The 24,279-nt window shown below is 43.2% G+C and overlaps 4 protein-coding genes and 1 long non-coding RNA gene across 5 annotated transcripts in view; 4 read left to right on the forward strand and 1 right to left on the reverse strand.

Annotated features, from left to right (window-relative positions):
* LOC119364448 (DNA repair protein RAD50-like) overlaps positions 1 to 6,975 on the reverse strand; it is a 28,297-nt gene extending 21,322 nt beyond the window's left edge. Inside the window, exons 1-13 of the mRNA XM_037629923.1 lie at positions 6,685 to 6,975; positions 6,169 to 6,525; positions 5,862 to 6,005; positions 4,504 to 5,730; positions 4,308 to 4,394; positions 3,988 to 4,155; positions 3,143 to 3,318; positions 2,855 to 2,969; positions 2,177 to 2,405; positions 1,921 to 2,099; positions 1,652 to 1,822; positions 1,241 to 1,345; positions 1,043 to 1,150 (exon numbers count right to left, since the gene is read on the reverse strand). Of these exons, the coding sequence (XP_037485820.1) occupies positions 1,043 to 1,150; positions 1,241 to 1,345; positions 1,652 to 1,822; positions 1,921 to 2,099; positions 2,177 to 2,405; positions 2,855 to 2,969; positions 3,143 to 3,318; positions 3,988 to 4,155; positions 4,308 to 4,394; positions 4,504 to 4,626 (1,461 nt within the window). The 5' untranslated portion in view covers positions 4,627 to 5,730; positions 5,862 to 6,005; positions 6,169 to 6,525; positions 6,685 to 6,975. The remainder of the gene's footprint in view (positions 1 to 1,042; positions 1,151 to 1,240; positions 1,346 to 1,651; positions 1,823 to 1,920; positions 2,100 to 2,176; positions 2,406 to 2,854; positions 2,970 to 3,142; positions 3,319 to 3,987; positions 4,156 to 4,307; positions 4,395 to 4,503; positions 5,731 to 5,861; positions 6,006 to 6,168; positions 6,526 to 6,684) is intronic.
* Positions 6,808 to 9,696, forward strand: LOC119360959. Its single transcript, XM_037626384.1, has 6 exons — positions 6,808 to 6,862; positions 7,307 to 7,599; positions 8,839 to 8,905; positions 8,978 to 9,211; positions 9,308 to 9,433; positions 9,527 to 9,696. The coding sequence occupies exons 1-6, from the start codon at positions 6,808 to 6,810 to the stop codon at positions 9,664 to 9,666; spliced, it is 915 nt and encodes a 304-aa protein (XP_037482281.1). The 3' UTR covers positions 9,667 to 9,696.
* A 769-nt stretch (positions 9,697 to 10,465) lies between these two features.
* Positions 10,466 to 10,957, forward strand: LOC119367886. The gene is made up of 3 exons (XR_005176465.1): positions 10,466 to 10,532; positions 10,615 to 10,683; positions 10,763 to 10,957. It is a non-coding gene; the product is annotated as an uncharacterized LOC119367886 (long non-coding RNA).
* Positions 10,958 to 14,303: 3,346 nt separating this feature from the next.
* On the forward strand, positions 14,304 to 15,497 carry LOC119367887 (ATP-dependent DNA helicase PIF1-like). The gene is made up of 2 exons (XM_037633269.1): positions 14,304 to 15,301; positions 15,407 to 15,497. Exon 1 carries the CDS (start codon positions 14,324 to 14,326, stop codon positions 15,299 to 15,301), a length of 978 nt encoding a protein of 325 aa, XP_037489166.1. The 5' UTR covers positions 14,304 to 14,323; the 3' UTR covers positions 15,407 to 15,497.
* Positions 15,498 to 18,715: 3,218 nt separating this feature from the next.
* On the forward strand, positions 18,716 to 20,647 carry LOC119367889. Its single transcript, XM_037633270.1, has 5 exons — positions 18,716 to 18,977; positions 19,051 to 19,122; positions 19,202 to 19,269; positions 19,378 to 19,571; positions 20,400 to 20,647. The coding sequence occupies exons 1-5, from the start codon at positions 18,808 to 18,810 to the stop codon at positions 20,523 to 20,525; spliced, it is 630 nt and encodes a 209-aa protein (XP_037489167.1). The 5' UTR covers positions 18,716 to 18,807; the 3' UTR covers positions 20,526 to 20,647.
* Positions 20,648 to 24,279: the final 3,632 nt, after the last annotated feature.

Raw genomic sequence — 24,279 nt, forward strand, 5'->3', positions numbered from 1 at the left:
AGCAACTCGCTCCGAGGATGTGCTCGGCGGTGGACAGGTGCCAAGCTTGGGCGGGGATGCCGCGGAGCTCAAGCTCGACGCGGTGTTCAAACCCGCCGGCGCCGGCATGCGCAAGCTTGCACCAGGGCCGCAGCGACAGCGCGAACCGCGGTGAGCGGATGAAGTGCTCACCATTGAGACGACGCTTGGTTTCCAGGGAGGAGAAGAGGATGAGGAAGTCCTCAGGGTGGTGCTCGTGCACGGTGAAGTCGCCTTCGGAGAGCTCCAGGGATCGGTAGAGCAGCTCGGCCACCTCGGCCGCGGCCACCTGCGGCCTGTTGCCGGTGATGGATGCCACCATGGCGCGGCCAAGGACCTGCTCGGCCTCCTCCATCTCCGTGGACTGCGCCATGATGACCCGCACGGGCACGTCGGGGCGCGGCTGGGGAGCGGCCGCCGGCTGTGTAGGCGCGGTGATCGCGGGTGGGGTGTTGGCCGGACGGTGCGCGGGGGGGGCCTGGACCGACCCGGCACCGCCTGGGGCGACACGGCGAGGCCGCGCGCCGTCGTTGCGCCGGAAGTCGCAGTCACGCGACTCGTGGCCTGAGAAGAGGCAGCGCCTGCACCGGACGTCATTGGTGCAATCACGGACCCGGTGGCCTGGGTCGAGGCATCGGAAGCACAAGCCAGCCACCTCCTCCGGAGATGGGCTGCGACGACGGGGAGGCGAGCGGCTGGTGGAGCCGTCCTGGTTCGGCCGGCGGTGTCTGTTCTTGCGGCGCGGCTGCTGGAACCCGTCCGCGTCGAGAGCGGCACCGCCGGAAACGCGGTGGATCTCCGAGCGGGGGCCGAGGCGCTGCCTGGCGGGCACGCGGGCGGCCGGCGAGGTGCGGCTAGGGCCCCTGGTCGCCGGCGGCGCAGCGGGTGCCGGCGGGACTTACTTATTTAGAATTAAGAATGTTAAACTTAGAGACGGAACAAATTAAAATTGCAGACCAGCCAAGTAAAGCTATACATCGATGAATATATCCAATGGACAACAATAGTTAGGTCAAATAAATACCAAATGCCGATCTCTTTCATCAATACGGGCCAGATTATGCTTTGAAAGCTCCATCTCTGCAGCATCTCGTTCATTCTCTTTATCTTTCATGCGCCTTAAAACACCTATCTGGAAGGTGTTTAATATATCATATCAACAAATGGTATATGATATATCAGTTACAGAATATCATATGCATGCAAGTCCTCCATTACTAACCTTAGATTCTTTCTTAGATTGTATCTGGCCATCAACTTCAGAGTAGCGGACATTTACTTTGAGATAACGTCCCCAAAGAAACTCTAACTGTGTCTCACTAGATTTCTGCTTAAGAAAAAGAACTTGATTACTAAGGGACAACATGATAAGAATGCAGGTTTTCAGCATTGACTCGTTCCTAATTTATTCCATGTACTTGCACAGATGCTTTGAATAATAAAGTATGCTAAAGCAAGCAACCTTGCATGAGCATATCAGATGGTCGTGGAACGCTGAAACGCCAAACAAAAATAGGCAGCAAAATGACTGCCTAGAAAATATTGAGTACTATTAAAAAAATCAGAAAGTTCTAATGGAAGTGTTTACTTTTGCGACTAAATTCCAAAAAATACGAAGAATAGGCATTATAACCTTCTTTTCCTGCAAATCGTCCTCGAGACTCGATAGTCTTGCTTTAGTCCTGTATGTAAGGTTCGTGGCAATAGCATTAGTAAAAGGAGCATCAGGAATTGGCCCGAGATTATGTTTATTGAATATCTTTCTGATGGCTGAGTCTCGTTCGTGCTTCACCGACACGTGAGCCTGAAAATAACATATTTGTATTTAACATCGTACCACAGTGCCCACTATTATTTAAGAAATGGTCAAGCCAGTCAAAAAGAAAAGGATTGCAGCATTACATCAGCTTCTGCCTGGAGCTTCCCTATTTGACGTGTTGAATCATTGATGGTCTCAGATAGCAGAGAGATTTTTGTATATTCATCATTCATCTCTCGTTCAAGTTTACCGATTTTTGTATCCAGTAGCGCAATTTTTTCTTCAAATGTTGTCTGCCACTCCCTCAGTTCCTCATCGGTATCTAAATAAAGCAAGGTAAACTGTCGCTATGCTGCAAAGGAGCCATTAGAATTACTGGCATGATGAGGAATTGCTGACCTTCATTTTCCTCAGAAAGGGCAGCATGCTGTTGCTGCTGAAGTGTTAAATATGTACTTCTAGCTGTTGCCTTGGTGCTAATTTGCTCCTGAAGTCTCCTCAAGTCCATGATACTTGTTTCGGTACGACGGATTTTGTTTTCGACAGCCTGGATGTTTGTTTTCAGGTCCTCCATTTGAGCTTTTAAGGCATCTGACTTCTCTTGATCTTGCGCAATACTGTCCCGAAGCTGTGAAAGTAAGGGAACTAAACTAGCATTAAAAGCAGCATTCCCTTCTAAAAAATTAAAGTAAACTGCAGTGGAAGTATAGAACAGATAGATCTTCAGTAAAGGCAGCAGAAAATGAGCTGTGCACTGAAGATCTATCTGTTCAAATTACCCTAGTAGTTATACTTCCCAGCTCATTTTCATCTAGTAGAAAATGAGCTGGGAAGTATGACAACGAAAGAGTAAAGGCAGCAGAAATGAAGTAGTCTACTAGGGTAATGTGAATTGTGAAGTGTTATAATGAATCACTGTCACCTTATGACAGGGATGTACTTGTATATCACATATATATCCCCCATGGCAGTAAGCCAGTAACACAACAAAAATTAAAATTCTACAATCATGAAGATACAAATTACCATGTATGATACGCATGCTTGTGCGCATTCTAGAAAAAAGATAAAAATTACCCTGTATACTTGATCTTTAAGAGTTTGAAGGTTCTCCAGCTTTAACCTAAAAGTCTTGATTTCCTGTGCTTGGTCCTTTTGAAGTTTCTTTATGACTTCGAGAGCTTTGGTATAGCTGTACATTAGATTTGGAAATTAAGGTAGTGAGATGCTAGTTTCGACATCAGCTCCACACTTTCACAGAAAGATTAACCCCATCTTAAACAGATTGCAGCAATCAAATAAGAAAATTTATGGCCTTGATCGCAGCTTCTAAATTATTAAGTAAATAGTAATGCATTCATGTACCGGGTAGCAGAAAAGATGTCGTCAAACTTTTTCTTAAGTGTTGACGGGTCCTGTAACGGCCAATTGGATTCGTCTTGGTGCACAAATATAACATTATCCAATATAGCCTTCGAAATACCCATTAAGGCTGGAATCTCCCTATCCATATCAGCACATTTGTAGCTGAGACAAACCTTCTGAGCTCAACAAGAAAAACCAATCAGTGAGGGTATGAGTTTATATTCAGCAGTATATTCTATAAAAGCTGATAGCCTTCTAGTGATACACCACTTAAGTATCCTACTATACCGGTACCACTTGGAATCAAACAAAGAACATCTGTGAAAAATCTATTGTGCAGATTCAAAATTTCCATTGTCAAGATTCTAATGAATTGATTTTTTTAATGTGCATATCTATCAGTCTACTTGAAGTTGTAAATGGATATGATGTATAAAAAGCAGAGGAGTGTTCTAGAGAAGATTTTCTATGGCCAGACGCAAACACAACAAGGAACAGCGTAAATCATATGCCCTTTCAGGTATTGGAAAATTTACATGGTTCACAGGACATGTCAATGGTCTAATCCTTTTGATATACTTCTGTCCAAATGGGGTAAATGTTATTTAGTTTCTCCTTCAGTATACAGAGATATGTACAGCAATAGCAATTATCAACTACAACAGCCAAGAGGTGCTTGATATGCTCAATAACTCATAGCATATTAATAATACTCGAGTTAGAAACAGGAGCAGATGCAAGATCTTTTTTGGATTGCACCTAGTGTCATAAGCCGTATTTAAGTACATTATATGGCAATATAAATAACATCAAGTTAAACATCATCTTGAGCTAGAAAAGGGAACCTCGCCCGTGTGTGGATTTATGGTCTGGAGGACGCTCTCGATTGCCTTAAACTCCATCTTTGATGCCTTCTGGGTAAGCTGGAAAGATCGGATGCACACCACATCCTTTCCTGCTGCCGTCTTAAACCGCAGCTTAATCTGCCCTTTCGTTTCGGTTTCACCTGCCACCTGAATCCCACACAAGCATGTTTAAAAGTAAGAATCGAAAACAAAATGAGTACAAAACAGGAAAATAGTACTCCCTCCGTTGACACTCTTACATTATGGGAGGGAGGGAGTAACAACCTTAAAATAGTACTGTACTAGTATTACGGTATTACCTTGGGGTCATGGACGAAGGTGTGGCCGGAGCGGGAGTTGGGGGGCAACTCGCCGGTGCAGGACAGCTTCAGGCACTCGATGATCGTCTGCAGGAATCCAAAAGAACCCAAGCCATGAATGTGTCAGCCGGTGCATACACGCGCCACATAGTGGAATATACTGTAGGATGCAGTAGATTGGATTGGTGGGCATTACGGTTTTGCCGGCTCCGTTGGAGCCGACGATGAGGGTGAGCGGCCTGAAGAAGGTGATGACGTTCTTGCTCTCCGGGCCGAAGCTCCGGATTCCCTTGATCAGCATCTTGTCCACCGTGCTCATCTTGCCGCCCCCCAAAACCTGGTCTTCCTACAACCCCTGGTCTTCCTGCTTGTGGATTCTCTTCCACGGAGGGAATGGTTGGGAAGGGGGACTCTCGCTTCTGTCTGGACTTGTGGGATTTTCGCCTCTTGGGGTTTAGGGTTTGGATTTTGCGCCGGTTGCTTCGCGTGTCTTGCCCTGCGATTTATTTATTTTCTTGAGATGGCGCCATTTCATTGTGCGAAAGAAGATTCACTTATTTTATTTATTTTTTGAAGTAGTGGCCAAAGTTTTTTCTCATCTCATTAATCTTCTCTATATATACTAGGTAATTGCCCGTGCGTTGCATCGGGAGCATAATAAAATTAGACGGACAAGGAGCATAAAATTCTAGTGGTCCAACACTAATCATGTCAAATTTATACATTTAGAATTCTCATGGACATTTTATTCTTGTTTTTCTTATTTATTTTCTTCTTCTTTTTCTTCTTCATCAAATTATCTCCTCCTCCCCAGTCCAAGATTTCCACCACCCTCAATTGCACATTTGGCGACTTTTTTGGGGGTTGCATCTGGCAATATAATGCGTAGATTGATTGTGTTTTATTTGGACGGGGTGTTTGGCAGCCATGGAAAAAATATATATATATACACATTGATTAAAGCAAAATAATATTTCGCAACGATGAAAAAAACTATTCTGCATTCAGGCTCAGTGTCCATCTGGTTTTAAGTAATATACAAGATGAACAAGCCGTGAACAGATGTTTTGATCGGCAAGCCTGTTACTATGTTCTAGTGTATACCAATATGTGATAAAGACCAAGTGACAAAACAATGGTGATTATTTCAAGGAAATAACACATTCTCAAGATACCACCTGGTATCATTAGCAAGTACAACTTTTAGTGTCACAAATGCAACACCAACATACCACTTCCAAGTTCCAACGTAATAAAAGGACACGCCCACACAAAAAAGTTATAGTAAAGCAGTGTCTATTTGCCATCAAAACTACTGGATATGAGATAAAAATGGTCTGTTGAAAACATGCAGTCCCCAATGATGATAAGAAACGACCCCAATGAGATTACAGCCCGACTTTGAATCTCTTGCCTTCAAAACCTGTAGAAATTGATGCTAATCAAATAGTAATCAGTGGTATACCCAATGTAATATACTCAGGTGATTGTGTTCGTGCTTGGTACTATTGTTTTCGGCAATACCACACTAATCTATAGTAATTAATGCTGAACCTGGAGTATGGAGATGACCCATTGACTACTGGCTTCACCCATGCCTACAGGTGATTGTGCTTGTGCGTAGTGCAATTGTTTTCGGCAAAGGATTAAGTTTGTCTTTGCACCTGCGGCAGAGCAGCTAGCAGCTGTTGCCTTTACCTGAATTCATTCGTGAGGCACGAAACATTAGACTGAGTACAGAACTTTGTTTTATAAATATAACACGGCTACTATCTCACCTCAAAATCTTAACTGTACTGGAATCTTACAACAAATGTCTACATTTACTTTCTGAATAACAAGAAGCTACTACCACTTTTACATTATATTGGGCGCGCGCACTGGGAGAGCGCCGTGTATCATTGTTTTTCCTACTGCAGTGTTGCTTGTTTGGCTTCTCTGTTGATGGCCCTGTGCAGTGCGAGAAGAGGCACATCTAACGCCTACCCAAAAATAGAACTAAGACATGAATATAAGGAGACGGGAAAAGAGTTCAAAGAACAAACAGTCAAAGAGAACCTTTCCTCAGAAGGATCTTCATCAGGTTTTTCATTTCAGATATAGACAACAAGAACATCTTCACCCCACTTAATCCAAGCAATCTCTGTTGTTCAAGCAAACAAATCCTCATCTTGCCCCTGGTTTTAGTCAATCGCTACTTCATAAGAGCTTCAATAATCTACATTGAAAAAGTCAATTGAATTAAAAAATAGTGTAAGTAACAAACATTCAGGCTGGTGCAGGGTGGTGCGTCAGGAGAGGAGGAGGCGGCTGGTCTCCTTGGCCCAAGGCGGTGGAAGAAAGGCCTGTCGCCGCAGGCGGCGGAGCTGGGGTCTACCTGTCCTGAGGCTGCGACGCCGGCGAGGACAGGGGCGAGCGCAGCCGTGGGATCAGAGAGGCCACCGCGTGTGGGCGAGGAGGGTGTCTGGCGGCGTGCTGGCAGGGTGTGGGGAGGGTCCAGATGGTGATGCCGTACCAGAGGTCGGCGGCGGCGAGGTCCGACATAGAAGGGCGAGGTGCGGCAGAGGAGGCGAGGGGTGCGCTGGTGCTGGCGACGACCCAAACCTAGCACGCCTGGTCGATGGGAGCAGAACGTGCGAGGGACATGTGGGCTGGCGCGGTTTTGCTGGGCTTGGCCCATGTGCACGCCGAAGAGAAGCAGAATGCTCGACGAACGGCAGACGACGTAAGAGGGAAGAGGGAACGCTACGTTTCTTTTAGGTAGTAGAGATAGAGACTACTTAAAAAACGAGCGGCGTTCCCATTTCGCTAGCTCCTTTCGTCTAACCTTCACATCCCCCTCCCCACGTAATGACTCCCTCCCTCCACGTTTTTTTTTCTTAGTACACATCCCTCCACGTTTTTCTTCTTAGTACACATAATTAAAAGAGCCTTTATTAACATTAACTTGCCTCCCTAATCCCTTCCTTAATCTGTGTTCTTTCCACGATTGGTACAAGGAAACCGCCACCTCCGTGCATGCTGCCCCCTGCTCACCCTCGTCTCACCGTCCGTCGTCTGCGACCGCACCGCGCTGCCCACCTACAACAGCATCGCACCGACGCCCTGCCGTCCGCCGGGGGCGACTGCATCGCGCCTCTCCGCCTACAACAACGCCGCGGTCGGCATCGCCACGTCCTCCCGTCCGTCGCCGGCGGCTGCACCTCGCCTCATTGACTACGACAACGCCACGCCCGGCAGTCCTACGCCTTGCCGCGGGAACGGCACGACGGATAAGATCCGCCTGCACCAGGTATGTGTGTCGCCCAACTGTCTCCCACGGCCATGTCGGCGAGCTTCTCCATAGTCGCGCCTCCCCTGCTCGTACATCGCCCCGACCAGCACGTCCAGCCGCCTCTCCCTATCTAGCACGCGCTGCCCACTGCCGCCGGCTGCTCATGTCCAACCTGTGCTTGGGCTCGAGCACATACACCCACGTATATCTCCATAGATCACGTGTGCCTAATTGCATCATGTTATTCTTATTTCTTTCAGTTTTATATTCTCGGATCTCGCATCACGAATAAATCTTCAGAAATTCATCGATCAACTTTTTGTTAATTTTGGTAATCTGCTACCAACAAGTGTTTTCATGTTGAGTGCATAGTGCCCCTGGGTTAAGGGATCCATGAACCTGTGCAACTTACTACTGATCTACGTGAATAAAAAAGATACAATAATTTGCCAAACACAGTGGCTTGCAATTTCATTGATAAACCTGCACCACTTGTTGGACTTATTTGTCTCACGATCCATATACTCTATCCGTCCCATTTAACAAGCTGGCTGAATGTATGAATGGATGCGAGGACGTAGTACAATGAAAGCTGCCAGTTCAAACTCCTAATAGTAGATTCTGTAGGCAGTGTTGCTGGTGTTTTGGTTCTATATAAGCCTAGAACCTCAAACGGCCATAAGTTTTGTGCTAATACTGAAGATATTGTTGCACATGCTAATACTGAAGATATTGTGTGTACTGAAGTTTTACCATAGCTCCTTGCCTGTGTTTTGTTCCTGAAAAAAAATCTCTGTGCGCTTGAACTGTTGTTGCATGAGCCAGAAGTTGATTATGAGCTGAAATCTACCATATGTGGTGAGACTTGAGAGATGCTTATATGTTCCTAATTCACAGTAGTATCCTTCGGAAGTATTTGTTTGTTTGTTTTCTCGCATGTACAAAATTGCCTGCATGCTCTTTTTGCCAGAAAATGTGCTTCATAATTATGTGTTTGCCCGGCTATGCAAAAATTAGGCAGTGATCTATTTTATATCCGGCATAGATGATTTACTTGCACATGAGTTAAACAGTTAGGGGCATCTCGGACTTGCAGAACACAGCTGCACAAGAGAGTGTTAGCGTAAAATCCTATGAATAATCCACCTTGTCCATACAGCAGTTTATATTATAGCTGTTAGTGGGAAGATATTGTGATGAATTTACTGAAACGTACAAGAACTATTTTATTAATTTCCTTATTTATTTTCTTTGCAGATGGAGTCTCCTAAACGTTCCACTGAACGCACTCCCTTTAAAGACCTGTCCAACTCCGTCAACGCAAGTAATATTGATTGGATTACGTGTAAATGAACCATCTGATGCACATCAACTAGCTAAATTGTGTGCTTTTTAGGTGTTGTCGACATTAGTAATGGAGGGCAACCTACAGATATGAAAGAACGCAAGAGGCAACGTGCTAGGGAGCGATATGCGCAAATGGATAAACAGAAAAAAGATGAATTACTACGTAAGCGCCGTGAAGCCTATCAACAAAAAAGAGCTCGACCATTAGTTAGTTCTGAAGAGGCGAAAGTGGGGGCAAGTCCATCTGTGCTCTCCCAAGTGCAGATAACGACAATTGGTCAAGGTGTGCTTCACCATCGAGTGTCGGCTTATTATTCGCAGTTATATCATTTGTTGGTTCTCTACTTTAGCTAATACATCTGATAATTTGTTTAACAAGGGGACATTGCATTGAACAAGGAAAATGTGGTGCCTAATGAAGATAGTGAGTGGTTAAATAGAAATGACACATACCAAAGAGCATCAATTGATTTGCCATCCCAGGGGCAAGAAAACCTCATGACTGGTATGAAGGCCACTAATTAGTGGTTAAAATGGAAGCAACTTTGTTAATAATTCATTCTGTACTGTACTAAATATGTGCTTTTTTCATTTCTAGATATTATTGCCATCAACAATTGCAGTAATGATGGGCCAACATCATCGATGATTCAACCACAACCCATAGATTCCAAAGAGCGGAAGAGGCTACGGGATAGCGAACGATATGCATTGATGGATTGCAAGAAAAAAAGGTGAACTTCTAAAAAGACAGCGTGAAGCAAGGAAATCATCATCAGGTAAAGGTTGCCTAACACTGGACAAATATGTCAGTAATATCATTTAACACAGATTGATCATCATAATTCCATGTCAACCACAACTCTTACTTTAGGTTATCATGTGATTTCATTAGAGAATGTGTCAGTAATATCATTTAACACAGATTGATCATCATATTTCCATGTCAACCACAACTCTTACTTTAGCGTTGTCATGTGATGTCATTAGAGAAACTTGAATCAATACGTGCGAAGGATAGGGCAAGTTATGCCAATATGACTCCCAATCAAAAGCACACAAAGATGGCATTGCGTGCGTCAGTGCGCAATACTCTGAGCAAGGATTCCATAGCCATGGAGAACCCATTGTATATTCCTAAGATTGTTCGTGATGGCTCCATACCCACATGTGATTGGTCTATTCCTAAAGTCAGCGGAACCCCTGTTTATATTCAGTCTACTTCGGAGCAGATGGCAGATGGGGAGACCCATGATATGGATGTGAGTGAAATATCACGGAGAAAACATATAACACATGGAGAACGGCACACATTGATGTGTCGTCGAAACGAAGCATTCTATGAAAGTACTAAGAAGAATGAGACTGCATCGATGGATGAAACCTCGTCGATGAATTTGGAAGGCGTAAATGGTTTAGAACACCAAACCCAATCGATCATTGTTAATAATGGTAATGTTCTTCCTTTGTTATTATAATTCTCTAATGGAATTCATTGATAGTTGTAATGACCATAACTTTATGTTTTATATTAACAGAAAACACATCTCCAACGCGCGAGACTGCCCAAAAACACCCAACACACTCACAAGGCAATGATTATGGTAAGTTTTTTTAGAATTTTAAGAACAAAAAACATTGCACAACCTATTTGAGGCATGGGGCTCATATATAACTATACAATAGGTGGTGAAGAGGGCGTCATCTTGGAGGAAGACTCAGAAGACGAGGAAGGCTACATGTTCGCTGGGAATGGTACTTTAGACATGTTCCACGTTGTAGCGTGCACATCACGTGCATGATTTTAGTACTCATATGTTCACTATCATTTCAGAGGATGACACCGATGACGATATTGAAATGGACGAGTCTGACAACGAGTCTGCCTCAGTTGCAAGCATTCCAGATCCCTATGACATGGTGTATAGCAAGGTCCCAACAGACACACACAACTTGAAGCCAGTGGAAGACTGCAAGCACGCTATGCAAAGAAGTTTGAGCGTGAGACCATGGGGTTTTGCTGCCGTAAGGGGAAGATCAAACTAGCCAACCCGGATACGCCTCCTGAGCTCATGAAGCTATGGACGAGTGATGACCCTGCTGCTAGGCATTTTCGTGACAACATCAGGTTTTTCAATAGCCATTTCTCATTCACCTCACTATATTGTCACCTTGATAGTGATACCACTAACACATTAAAGCATCCTATCTACACATTCCGTGCCCATGGCCAAATGTACCACAATATACGGTCATTTGGCAAACAAGATGGTTTGGATCGTAGTCATCTGGAGCTCTACTTCTATGATGATGATCCCAGTTTAGAGCATAGGTATCGCAGTTGTCGCAAAGAGCAGTGCCAGAAAGACAAAGAAGTAATCACACGACTGGTCGACATACTTCGTGGCAACCCATACTCTGAACACCTCCATAGTATGGGGCATGTTGATGATATGGATGACTATCACATAACACTTAACCTTGACCAAAGGATGGATCAGAGAAGATATAATGCGCCGACCACTTCAGAAGTAGCAGCTGTGTGGGTGGAGGGCATGAACATCGTAGACAGTTCGGTAATAGTGTCATCCTGCATGGGAAGAATAGAGATATATACGGAATCAAGTCCTATCATGGATGCTATGATGCGTTGTCGTACCCTCTATTCTTCCCTAGAGGCGAACTTGGGTGGCATGCTGATATCCCGAAGGAAGGTGTGTCCTATGAAACTGTGATGGCAGCTCATGCAGCCCGTCTAGCTCGTGGTCATAGTGATGAGTCCTCTAATCCTGGTGATAAAGATGATGAGTACGAGGATGATAATGCAGGTTAGTGTTGCGCTTAGTTATTACATGCGCAGTTCATAGTTTGCACTATACTCTCCAGTTTACAACACCATATTTTTTTCAATTTTCTATGCAGGTTCCGGAGGGAGACTATGTGTGTCTGTGCGGGACTACTACTGCTACAAATTTCAGATGCGTCCTGGGATATTCAACCCAATCCTCTATGGTAAGCGTCTTTTCCAACAGTTTGCGGTAGACACACACATCAAGATAGAGAACTCCCGGTTGGACTATATATGGGGCCATCAAGATACGATAAGGGCGGACCTATACCAGTGCTTGGTGGATAGCTTACATGTTGGTGAGGGTAGGGCAGATGCTATTGGAAAAGTGTTATCTACATCTTTTATCGGTGGTCCACGGGACAAGAGGCGTCGCTACATGGATGCCATGGCCTTAGTTCGAAAGTATGGCAAGCCGGACGTCTTCCTCACAATGACATGCAACCCAAACTGGGATGAGATTAGGGAGGAACTCTACCCCGGTCAGACACCTCAGGATCGTCCAGATCTCGTTGTTCGTGTTTTTAGGGCAAAGTTGGAGGAACTCAAGAATAAGTTGCTTCAGAAGGACATCCTGGGCAAGGTGAGGGCTTATGTTTATGTGGTGGAATTCCAGAAGAGGGGTCTGCCTCATGCCCACTTCCTTCTCATCATGGAGGGGCGGTACAAGCTCACATGCCCCGAGCAATATGACCGTCTTATCTCAGCCGAGCTCCCAAACAAGAAGAAGTACCCAGAATTGTACAAGATGGTCGTGAAGCATATGATGCATGGACCTTGTGGTGCTTTGAATCGTGACTGCCCATGCACAAAAGGCCGTCCTGCTTGCAAGAATCACTATCCTCGACCTTTCAATGCGGCTACGTTGCAGGGCAAGGATTCCTACCCGTTATACAGACGACGTGATGACAGTTCTAAAGCAATGGTCCGAAAGGAATGGCTGGATAATAGGTGGGTCGTCCCATACAATCCGCACCTCCTGCGTTACTTCAACTGTCACATCAATGTTGAGGCATGTGGAAGCATAAAGGCTGTTAAATACCTGTTCAAGTACATATACAAGGGTCATGATCGAGCATCTATTTCTCTGAGTGAGTCTGACAAGGCTAACAAAAATGGAGGTATAGATGAGATCAAACAGATAGGGACGCTAGGTGGGTGACTCCTCCGGAAGCATTATGGAGGATATATGGCTTTGAATTGAGCAAGAACTCACCACATGTGATGCAGTTGCAACTCCATCTGCCCAACATGCACATGGTGTCATTCAGAAAGGGCCAAGATATCGAACGAGTGGTTAGCCAGGAAGGTGCTGAGAAGTCAATGCTTACAGAGTACTTTGAGGCAAATAGGTTACATGAGGAGGCTCGGTCTATCTTGTATAGGGACTTCCCTGAGTGGTATACCTGGCAGAAAAGTAAGAAAAATAAATACTGGAGAAGAAGGGAACAAGATACAGGTGGACAAGTTGAAAGAATTGTGGCAGCTCATCCCGCGGAGGGTGAACGCTATTACCTGCGGGTCCTCTTAAACCATGTCACTGGCGCCACATCCTATGAGGACCTAAGGACAGTTAATGGTGAGATCCTACCAACATTTCGTGAAGCTGCAGAGAGAAGGGGATTGATCGAAGGAGACAACACACTTGATGAGTCCCTTACTGAATCTACGTTATACGAGATGCCATCATCTCTACGAAGGCTCTTTGCAACAATATTGGTATTCTGTGAGCCAAGTAATGTGCGTGGACTCTGGGAGAAGCACCTGGAGGCAATGTCAGAAGACTATCGCCGCAACAATCCATCCAAAGTTGCGGTTGAGCAAATGGTTCTGATAGATATCAGGAATATGCTACAATCAATGGGAAAGGACATAGAGTCATTCCCTCTTCCTGGTATCAATGAAGAATATGACACTGCTTCCAGCATGCCAAGGGAGATCTTCGAGGAATCCACCATTGAGCTCAATGTTGATGACACAAATCTATCAGACTCACTTAATTCAGATAAGAGGAAAGCCTATGATGAAATTATGTATGTTGTTGACAGTGATGAGGGTGGCGTATTCTTTGTGGATGGGCCTGGAGGCACCGGGAAGACTTATCTATATAGGGCACTTCTTGCAAAAGTCCGTGGACAGAAAAAGATTGCAGTAGCAACATCCACGTCCGGCGTTGCAGCTACCATAATGCCCGGAGGGAGAACAGCTCATTCACGGTTCAAGATACCGCTAAGCATTGACGATGGTGGGTTTTGTAGCTTCACTAAACAGAGTGGAACTGCCAAGCTCTTACAGTCAGCTTCCCTCATTATATGGGATGAGGCTTTGATGACAAAGAGGCAGGCAGTGGAGGCGCTAGACAATAGTATGCGCGATATAATGAGCCGACCAGACCGACCATTCGGTGGAAAGACAGTTGTATTCGGTGGAGATTTCAAGCAAGTCCTCCCTGTTGTCCGTAAGGGGTCAAGGGCTCAGATAATTGATTCTTCACTGCGTAGGTCTTACCTTTGGGATTGCATGCGCCACCTAAAGTTGGTACGCAATATGAGGGCACATAGCGACCCGTGGTTTGCTGAATACTTGTTGCGCATTGGTGATGGCAAGGAGGAGACCAATAATGATGGTTGTGTCCGCCTTCTGGACGAGATATGTGTGCCCTGTACTGGGAAGGGCACTGATCTTGATACACTGATAGATAATGTTTTTCCCAGTCTCGGTGCTAATATGTCTGATCCAAACTACATCACCTCCAGAGCAATCTTATCGATGCGAAATGATTGTGTGGATAGGATAAATATAAAGATGATCAACCGATTCCACGGAGATGAGATGGTGTATCATAGCTTTGATTCAACAGTCGATGACCCTCATAACTATTATCCATCTGAGTTCCTTAACACTTTGACCCCTAATGGGTTGCCTCCACATGTGTTGAAGCTCAAGATAAACTGCCCTATTATATTGCTCAGAAATATTGACCCCGCAAATGGACTTTGCAATAGCACGAGGCTGGTGGTTCAAGGATTCCAGAGGAATGCCATCGATGCAGAAATTGTGCTAGGGCAACATGGTGGAAAGAGGATCTTCTTGCCAAGGATCCCCCTTTGTCCCAGTGATGACGAGATGTTCCCTTTCCAGTTCAAGAGGAAGCAGTTTCCTATTAGGCTCAGCTTTGCCATGACGGTCAACAAGGCACAGGGGCAGACTATCCCGAACGCGGGTATATACTTGCCCGAGCCAGTGTTCTCTCATGGGCAGTTGTATGTCGCGCTATCTAGATCCACTGCTAGAAAGAACATCAAGATCCTCACCGCCCCGGCTACAGACAATGAGAAAAATGTCTCAGACGATAGTAGAAGGAATAGCTCAAATTACAGCAAAAACAAGAGCTCCAACAATAAGAAAAAGATCTCAGACGATAGCAGCAGGAATAGCTCAGATTACCGCAAGAACAAGAGCTCCAACTGTCCTGTTGGTAATTACACGAGGAACATCGTCTATAGGGAGGTACTTACATCATAGGTGAGACATCTGTCACTTATACTTTCAGTAATTATGTGTACATATATTTTTGAATTAAACTAGATATTTCCAAATTTTTAATTATGAGAGGTTTATTTTGTGCAGGTCACCTCCGTCATGGGGAGTCATTCATGTTTAACACAAAGCTTGGTATTGTGTGTTACCGAGAGAAATTGAACCAACTGTGATTTCAAATAATTGTGCAATAATTGGTCATAGAAATTGCTTAACTTGATTGTCATACGATAATACGATTTGCTAAGTGAAGTTTGTGCTTCAATCACTGGGTGGTCGACAAAATTAAGATATAAGATAATTATTCACTGTTTGCTCATGACATTGCTTAACATAATAATTATGTAACATGAACATTGTATTTGAATCATCTGTCGTCCGTAGCAACGCACCGGCATTTAACTAGTAAAGGAGAAAAGGAACAAGGTAATGGACCCTCAAAAGATGGAAGCAAAACAGCCTACTCTCGTGACATGATTGAGCTCAAATATTTTGCCATGCGGAGAACACAATTCTTTACCTCCCCTTTAATGTTATCAATGACAATATAGGGCATCGATGCCTTGTTGCAGAAAACCCTAGCATTTCTCTCTTTCCTAACCTCATGTGCCACTAGCATGAGCAGCGAGAAGACCGCCTTCCTCCTGTGGCCACAGCGAAGAACCGTCGCATTCCACCAATCCTGGACCAAATTTAGCCCTCCCCAAGTAGCAATGGGAACCGACTTTTTTCGCGTTTTTTTAACTTTGAATAGTTCTATTTTTTTAAAAAAATATTCACTTATTTTAAAAAGTTCATAAATTGGAAAATTGTTGACGAATAAAAAATGTTCATTAACTCAAAAATTATTCATGAATTCGAGAAAGTGTTAAAAAAATTGTGAATTCCAGAAATGTTCGTGATTCAAAAAATGTTCACATATTGAAAAATTGTCCATGGATTCAAAAAATACTCATCAATTCTAATTCACAACGAATTCAAGAACATATGTTCATGACGAATTACGAAAATCATTGTGCATTTCAAAAATTCATGAATTCAAAATATGATTGTGGTAAGAAAATGGTCACGAATTCAGAAATGCTCATGCTTTCAAATAATGTTTCTGAATTCACAAAATGTTCACAAATTGAAAAGTATGTTTGCAGCGAATTCAAAAAATGTATACAGATCTAAAAAACTATTTGCGCATTCAAAAACTGTTGGTGAATTCCAAAATTGCTCATGAATTCAAAATACAATCACGGGTAACTCAAAAATATACTCACGAATACAAAAAAATTCACAGATTCAAAAAAAATAAGAAATCATAATATGTTACCAAGTTTGAAAAGTATCCGCTAAGTCAGTAACTTTTTTTGTAACTTAACAGGTCTTCAAGAATTGAAAATATTTGTATATTTTTTATAAAGAATTGATGAATTGGAAAAGAAAATGAAAAGAAAAGGAGAAGGAAACAACACAAAAAGAGAAAATAGAGTCTAAAAACCAACCAAGAAAGCCTGGAAAACTGGTTGTGAAAGCACAAACAAAAGAAAAGAAAAACAATCTGAAGCTTCCCTGAACCGCTGGTGGAACCATTGAAAAATGTTCAGTTATTGAAAAATGTTCATGAATTCAAAAAAGTTTGTGGATTCAAAAACAATTCACGAAATCATAAAATTTTCGTAAACTCGCAAAATGTCCAAAAAGTCAAAAAAAAGTGTAACTTAAAAACATTCACAAATTTAAAATATTTTAGTTTTTCAAAAAGTATTAATAAATTTTGAAAAGAGAAATGGAAAGAAATAGAGAGGAAAGAAAAATGAAACGAAGAAGAAACAAAAAAAAACAGAGAATAAAAAACCAATCAAGAAACCCAAAAAAACATGTTTAGAAAACAACAAAGAATAAAAAAGAAAAAACCATCCATAAGCTTCCTAAAATTGCGTAGTGTAGATATGATATGTGGGTTTTTTCTTCCCTTTGTTTCACACCGCACAAAACTCCCAAAGATGCTCAAAACATGTTTATAATTTTTGTTTAATGTTCGCAAATTTAAAATGCTTGTGAATTTTGAAAGTATTGATGAATTTGAGGAAGAAAAGACAAATTTAGAAAATGTTCATGAATTTGAAAAAGAAAGCACGAATTTGAAAATGAAGGTGAATTTGAATAATTTTTGTAAATTTAGGAAAAAAATACGAATTTGAAAATATTTCCAAAGTTCTTGTGAATTTTAAAATGTTCTTGAATTGGAGAATATTCACATTTAAAAAAATGCGGTTTTCTAAAGTGTTCAAGGCTCTAAAAATGATGAAAACATTGGAGAACTGTTCAAAGATTTGAAAAATATTTTTGGATTTTAAAAAAGTTTATGAATTTGAAAATGTTCGCAAGCCAAAAAATGTTCATCAAATTCAAAAATGAAAAAGGACAAGAAAAGGGGGTAAAAAGAAAAGGAAAGGAAAATCTGAAAAAAAATCTTAAATAAAACCCAAGAAAAATGATGAAGAGAAAAACAGAACAAAATAAAGAATGAAACCTTCTACAACCTTTACCCAAAGAGTTTTGCGCTCCGCTTTATATATAAAGCAACAATCATACAAATACATCCATACAACACACATAGAAGGCTAGATACATGGCACCCGCAAACAAAAAGGGTAGATACATGGGTGTTAATGAACAACTACTCTACCCCAAAACACTCCAAATAAACTACACGAGGAAGCCGCTTGAAGTCTTTGGAGTTCTCAACCGTGAATGAATCACCACAAAGAAACGGAGCCGTGTACGATAAGTCGGGTACTACACCAATGTTTGCCCGACTCCGACGAGGGAGAGGCGATGACTGCGGCACCTTCGGCTCGCTTCAGTGCATGTAGTCATCGCTAGGTGGTTTATGAACCTGGATGTAAATTTGACTTCTAGTGTTCTTTGTATTACCTTGACAGATGTTGAATAGATCGGAAGTTTTCTCGCAAAAAAAAGAGGCGCGAAAGCGGAGCGACGCCACCGCATGATCCAAGGATCAAGGTTTCCCTCGAAGCAACATGGAGGACGAAGAGTAACTGCGACGACGCCTTCAAGAAGGAAATGACGCCCGTAGGCGCCGCCATCATGGCGACCAAGAGGGAGAGGCCTTTGGAGTGCAGGTATTTTCTGGCACAGAGGTGTCAGAAGTAACGTTTCATTTATTCAATCTCTCTTTTTTTGGAAAAACATTTTTTCAATCTTACTTGACAGTCAACCTCTGTCGTGCAACCCAATTTAAGGAACCAGGCAACCGCGTGTCTCTATGTATACTAAAGCAGTTTATAGATATCCTGGTAATGTGAACTGATTGTCACTTTCACGTTTGAATGGTTGGTGCAGACTGATAAGATCTAAGTTGAGCATAACTCTGCAGAAGAAAGCAACACAAGCAGGTTGCCACAAGTTATGTGCCGTAGAAACCCATAAAGAGTAGCTTCGACGTCGAAGAAACCTTCTTCCCTAAGATCTCACGCATGGCGATCCTCATATCTTCCATTGCTTCCAAAGCCTTGGCGCTCTACACTCCGGAGATTTCTCGGCATCGAAGGAGCACAGTTTCATTCGCATCGGCTCATCGCCCGCGAATCCTTGCCATGAAGTTCTGGGGCGCCAACCATAACCTGCCGATCAGGAGAGCAACACAGTAAGTGCCTTCTTGTTCTTAGGATGCAGTTACTGTACAAGATCGTTCAGTATATTTCACGTGTCATTTTCAGAATCCCCGCAGCTGTTCCAGGCCCCCAAAATTTACCAAGAGGAAATCTCCCTATGCCCAACATGCCTTCATGGTGAGTGCAGAGGGGGTACGGTTACACGCGTTTCGTCGATTTCCTTCTCACATTCACAGGCTATGTATGGTTCTCTCAGGGTGACCCTGGTCGTCGGTGCCGTCCTTGTTGCAATACCGATTTATAGAAAGATAAGAGCATTGGAAGGTAAATCTGATTCAGATATCCACGACTTCTGTATATGTCATCTGTTGATCTTAGCGTGCATTTTCATCTCAACTTCTGTCTGGTTGTAATTCTAAATCGCATTTGTAGATAAGGTGGAGAAGACAGCAGAGGTGGCGGTCGAGGTAATCGACACGGTGGCCGAAGCTGCCGAGAAAGTCGCCGGCGAGGTCGCCGAAGCGTTTCCCGAAAATGAAGGCCTCAAGGAGGCAGCATCCAGGATCAAGGCCGTCGCCGATGCGATCGAGGAGGACGCCGAGAAAGCCGAGGCACTAATCCATAAGGTTAGGTTGATTGCTTAGTTTATTACTTGCACGTTTTGGCTTCCTGTGAATCCAAAGCTGAAAGTTCCTCAACGTTTACACTACGGCAGCTGCTGATGTTCAGTGCTGTTGCTTAACTAGGTCATGGTGCAGCCGTGCAAGTTACCGGCCATTCCATGCTATATCCGCAAGTTAGAGATGCGTGTTGACTTCTGGAGTTATAGGGACAAGCATGTTAAGCAGCGTTGCTACACTACTTGTGTAGCGGATATCCAATTCGGCTCCGGATAGCATTTGCTCCTGCGCGTTAAAAATATTTTTGCAGATATAAAAAGACTACAAATTTTTTTTTGGACATGGACATGTTCATGTACAAATATTATCTGCAAATGCTTAGAGGAAAAGTCCAATCATATTGACTTGTGCAGCAAACCAAGTTGAGTGCCCCATGTTTAGCATTTGTAGACCACTGAATCTTGTTTTTTGGCCGACGAACAAAATTGTGCAGTTTCGCGTGAAAATTGTCAAACATCCTTGAACACTACATGGATATGTGAAAAATCAGATTTTTATTTATTTATTTGATATACATTCTGAATTTACTGTTCATTTGCTCTGAAGAACCAAAACGTCATGCTAAATTAGATGGCAGCTAATTGGTACTCCCTCCGTCCCATAATGTAAGACGTTTTTGACACTACATTAGTGATAAAAAATGTCTTACATTATGAGACGGAGGGAGTAGTACACTGAGCAACATGTGGGGCACTTACTGCTTAGCATGTGATGATATTCGTTGTCATGTAGGAGGGCATAAATGAAACTCTCTATCTTTCCTGGTTAACGCAGGTTGATGAGATAACGAAAGAGGTGGATTCCGTGGTCGGTCCTATCATCGACGCGGTCATGAAGGAGAGTGGAGAAAGAGGAGTCATAGATGAAGAACCCAAGAGGAAAGAAACGGACAACATATAAGAAACATGTCTTACAGGCAAATAAATATAACTAGTCGTCAACCGTGCATTCGCACGGGGTGTATATAATTATATATACAATGTCGAATAATAACCAGTAACAGCTCGAGTTCATCATTATCATTTGGCCTTTGTCTTATAGTCATGAGTTTTTGTTTCAGTACAGAATTCTAGGAAACGTATACATATTGAACTGCTTGTGTTTACAAAATTACACTAACTTTACATTGTTTTCGTATCCCTTAAAGCTCACCATATCTGGTAGTCTCCACTAAGAACACTGAAGGAACGGCCTACCCAGCAGAACTTTTTACCCGTTTTTCTATATTATCAGTCACATGAATGTTTTCTCTAGTCAGTCACTTTTTCCTTTTTCCATTTTATTTTTTATGAAAATATAAATATATTTTGATAAATACAACAATATTTGTTAAAGCCAGAACACTTTTCCGCCTGTCCCTCTGCACGCGTGTGTGATTATGAGGCAACACCAATGATATCAAATGCAACTCATTTTTCACGTGTTGAGGAGTGATTAATCTCCAATAGTGTAAATTATATGAATGTATATATGCAGGTTCTATGCAATGTGTGTGCAACTTATACTACTGTCTATAAGTTGTACTATTATTTGCTTGATCTTGAATATTCTACAATAGTGTAAATTATATGCAAACCAAGTGTGATTTTTTATTGTTTATTTTAAGTTTTTTTTCTTCATTTCTATTTTTTCAGGGTAATACCAATGCACTTAGTTTATTCTACCTTAGAACCGCTTTCACTTTTGTTTTATTTCTTTGTATTGTTTCTTCTTTTAGGGTAATGCCAATGCCTTTAGTTCATTCTACCTTGAAATAATAAATATGGTTTTATTTTTGTGATCGAGTAGTCCAGAGGCAATGGCCTTATGGCCACTTATGCGCACTGAAATATATGACATTTTTGCCTCCTTCCTACATCTTTTTCTCATCGTAGTGTTTCACTTTGTGTGACATCCATCCATCATAACCTTTTTTTGCGGGAACATCCATCAACAGTTAAACAGTGTAACATAGTAATATTGATAATCTGATGTTCTTGATGGGCAAGCCAGAATGATATATTTTGTGTATGCCCACATTGCATTAGGAAATGGCATTCATCTTGAAACCTTGTGTCCAAAAAAAATAATATCTTGAATCGTTTTGCACGGATAAACTTGGAAGAAACCAACTTTTGAATTAAACCTGGACATATCAAAAATAGTGACTAAACTGTATAAGAAAATTAAGTCAACTATAATCAGAGGATTCCAACTTTTACCTCTTTGTATCTCGAAAAAAGCATAAAATATCTTAAGGGACTCTTTGATTCAAAGGATTTTTAAAGGAATTATGTTGATTCTTGAAAAAAAAGAATTTTGAAGGATTCTAATCCTTAGGGATTTTTTCCCTATGTGGATTATTTGATTCATAGGATTACAATCTAATAGCCTGCAAGCCAAACAGGGTGGTGTAGCACTTTTGTGTAAGAATCCCAAATCATAATCGTCCCAATGAAGAGCCAAGGAGAATATTTATGAGTAACAATTCTGTCACACACAAGTTGTCACGGTTCTTATGTGAAGTATCTGCTTTTGATTCTGCAGACGTTGTTAGTGTCCCAAGAAGAAAACGAAGCAGAATGATAGATATGGTAGATTTGTGATAACTAGAACAATAGTAACTTGAAAGTAAAGAACATAAATAAATAGAAAGTAGAAGTGTTTTTCTTGAATGGACAGATTAGACACGGAGAGATTCAGATCATGGTATACATCAAATGTGCATGTGCGACGGTAATACCAGTTATCTTGTATCGTGAGTTTAGTATTTGATTTACTCATTCGGTAGGTGGATCACCCTAAGGTTACATAACTCCTCCTTGTAGGATTATATTTCATACTATGATCTTGCGTCGCCGTTGCCACATCATGGTAGTCTCCACAATTAAGGTCGTTAGGCCGGCACCATGCATTAAGTTCGATGTATCACCATTATCTCATATTGTCTTCGGTCCTCATAGATGTATCCACCTGTCACGTCAAAGGTCGCAAATTTCCTAAACAATATGTGTTACCTGTATAGGTCTTGAGATCATGTTGCATGGGCCTTTAAATTGGACAACACACTTTGTTGGGGATATAACTACTGAGTGTAAACCGCCCAGGAGGGGCCGATTCACCCTCAACTATATTGAAGCCCATGAAGACTCAGAAGATGGCGCTTTACTATGAAACTCAGAGGCCCGGTGCCCAAGGGCGGATTAGGGCCCATAGTGGTAAATCGCCATAGTCATGTAACTTGTGTTGTAAGATAAGGAAAGGAGAGACCGAGCCGAACACTTGTATGAGTCGGCCTCGGGACTCTGTAGACCGGTCGGGCGTCAACCCGTGTATATAAGGGGACGACCCAGCGGCGGTTCAGGGACAAGAAACACAACTCGATAGCCAGGCATAGCTTGTTTAGCTCCCTGGTTAGCGAGACCCCAATAATCCCATCACAACTAGATGTAGGCCTTACCTTCCTCGAAGGGGCCGAACTAGTATAAAATCCCTCGTGTACTTTATCCGGTTTAACCCCTTTAAGCTAACCCGCGGTGATGGCTCCACGACTAAGTCCTTACACGAGGACATCTGATGTGATATTTCCACGACAGTTGGCGCCCACCGTGGGGCTATCGCACGATGGTTTCGAGTTCTTGAAGGGCAGCTTTGAAGGACTCAAAGGATACGTGGTGGGCCGGATGACCAAGAGTCGTCGCGGCAAGCTCTACATCGACGATGCAGGCTGGGGCCCCGAGGCCGGCTCAATCGAGTATGGGTACCGGGTCCCCTTCGGCGGAATTCACGTCTTCATCGGCAAGATCGGCGAACCGGGCCCTGAGCCGGACATCTGCACCGACCTCGTCGAAACGGCTCAGCATGCAAGTCCCGCCCGGATTCAGCCTGCCATGAAGCGTGCGTTCGTGGGATGTGTCCACGGGATCGGATCTGAACCGGTGTTTGAGGATGAGACGGTCGCTTATTCCGACGGCGAATCATCCGCTGGTGAAACCGAATCCTTGTACCAAGTTTAGGATGGCGTGTTTGAAGGGTATTCCAATGGCACTAGTATTCCAGAATTTCTTGAAACGCCGAACCACGTTGGTATCTTCATGGCCGGAACACAGCCAACTTTACAAAACTCTACGGCGGCGGCGGCTGGACCGGTAGTAGGGGCAGGAGGCTCCGTGCGCCGGCCGGCTCAAGTTCTCTCCGATTTGATGGATGCCTGGGCGGCCTTGTTAACTACGACAGTTACACCAGCGACACAGGATCAGCACAATGCGGACATTGCGAGTCTAAAAGATCAGATAACGCAAGCCAAAGCGGACATATCGGCTGAGGAAACCAGGATGGCGGAGGAACGAGCCGCTTTAGATGGCCAGGTGCAAAGGATTCAAGCTAAGAATTATCGGCTTTTGATGGATCAGAACACTTTAAATCAAGTATCCAGGAGGAAACATCAGTCTCGCTTGTCGGCGGTTTACAACGCAATGAATCTCTTTGCAACGCCAGGCGCAGGAACCAGTAACCCGCCAGTAGTAAACCGGGATACCGATCCAAGGACCGGGGCTCCGGATCAACCTCAGGTGATGGGTCCACCTCAGCGTATGGACAACCCGCCGCGGTATACCACACCGCTGCCGGGTCACTTTTCTACCCCGTTGGACAATATGATAGAAGCAGCATCCCG

The sequence above is a fragment of the Triticum dicoccoides genome, chromosome 2B, assembly GCF_002162155.2.
Source record: "Triticum dicoccoides isolate Atlit2015 ecotype Zavitan chromosome 2B, WEW_v2.0, whole genome shotgun sequence".
Lineage (NCBI taxonomy): Eukaryota > Viridiplantae > Streptophyta > Magnoliopsida > Poales > Poaceae > Triticum > Triticum dicoccoides.

What these genes read in the sequence shown, in the direction of transcription:
- LOC119360959 (XM_037626384.1), top strand. Translation starts at nt 6,808, where the DNA reads ATGGTGATGCCGTACCAGAGGTCGGCGGCGGCGAGGTCCGACATAGAA. An exon ending in ATAAGATCCGCCTGCACCAG is followed by an intron (nt 7,600 to 8,838) that starts GTATGTGTGTCG and finishes TTTTCTTTGCAG; the next exon opens with ATGGAGTCTCCTAAACGTTC. An exon ending in GATAACGACAATTGGTCAAG is followed by an intron (nt 9,212 to 9,307) that starts GTGTGCTTCACC and finishes TTGTTTAACAAG; the next exon opens with GGGACATTGCATTGAACAAG.
- LOC119367889 (XM_037633270.1), top strand. Translation starts at nt 18,808, where the DNA reads ATGGCGATCCTCATATCTTCCATTGCTTCCAAAGCCTTGGCGCTCTAC. An exon ending in CCGATCAGGAGAGCAACACA is followed by an intron (nt 18,978 to 19,050) that starts GTAAGTGCCTTC and finishes TGTCATTTTCAG; the next exon opens with AATCCCCGCAGCTGTTCCAG. An exon ending in ATGCCCAACATGCCTTCATG is followed by an intron (nt 19,123 to 19,201) that starts GTGAGTGCAGAG and finishes TGGTTCTCTCAG; the next exon opens with GGTGACCCTGGTCGTCGGTG.
- LOC119367887 (XM_037633269.1), top strand. Translation starts at nt 14,324, where the DNA reads ATGAGGGCACATAGCGACCCGTGGTTTGCTGAATACTTGTTGCGCATT.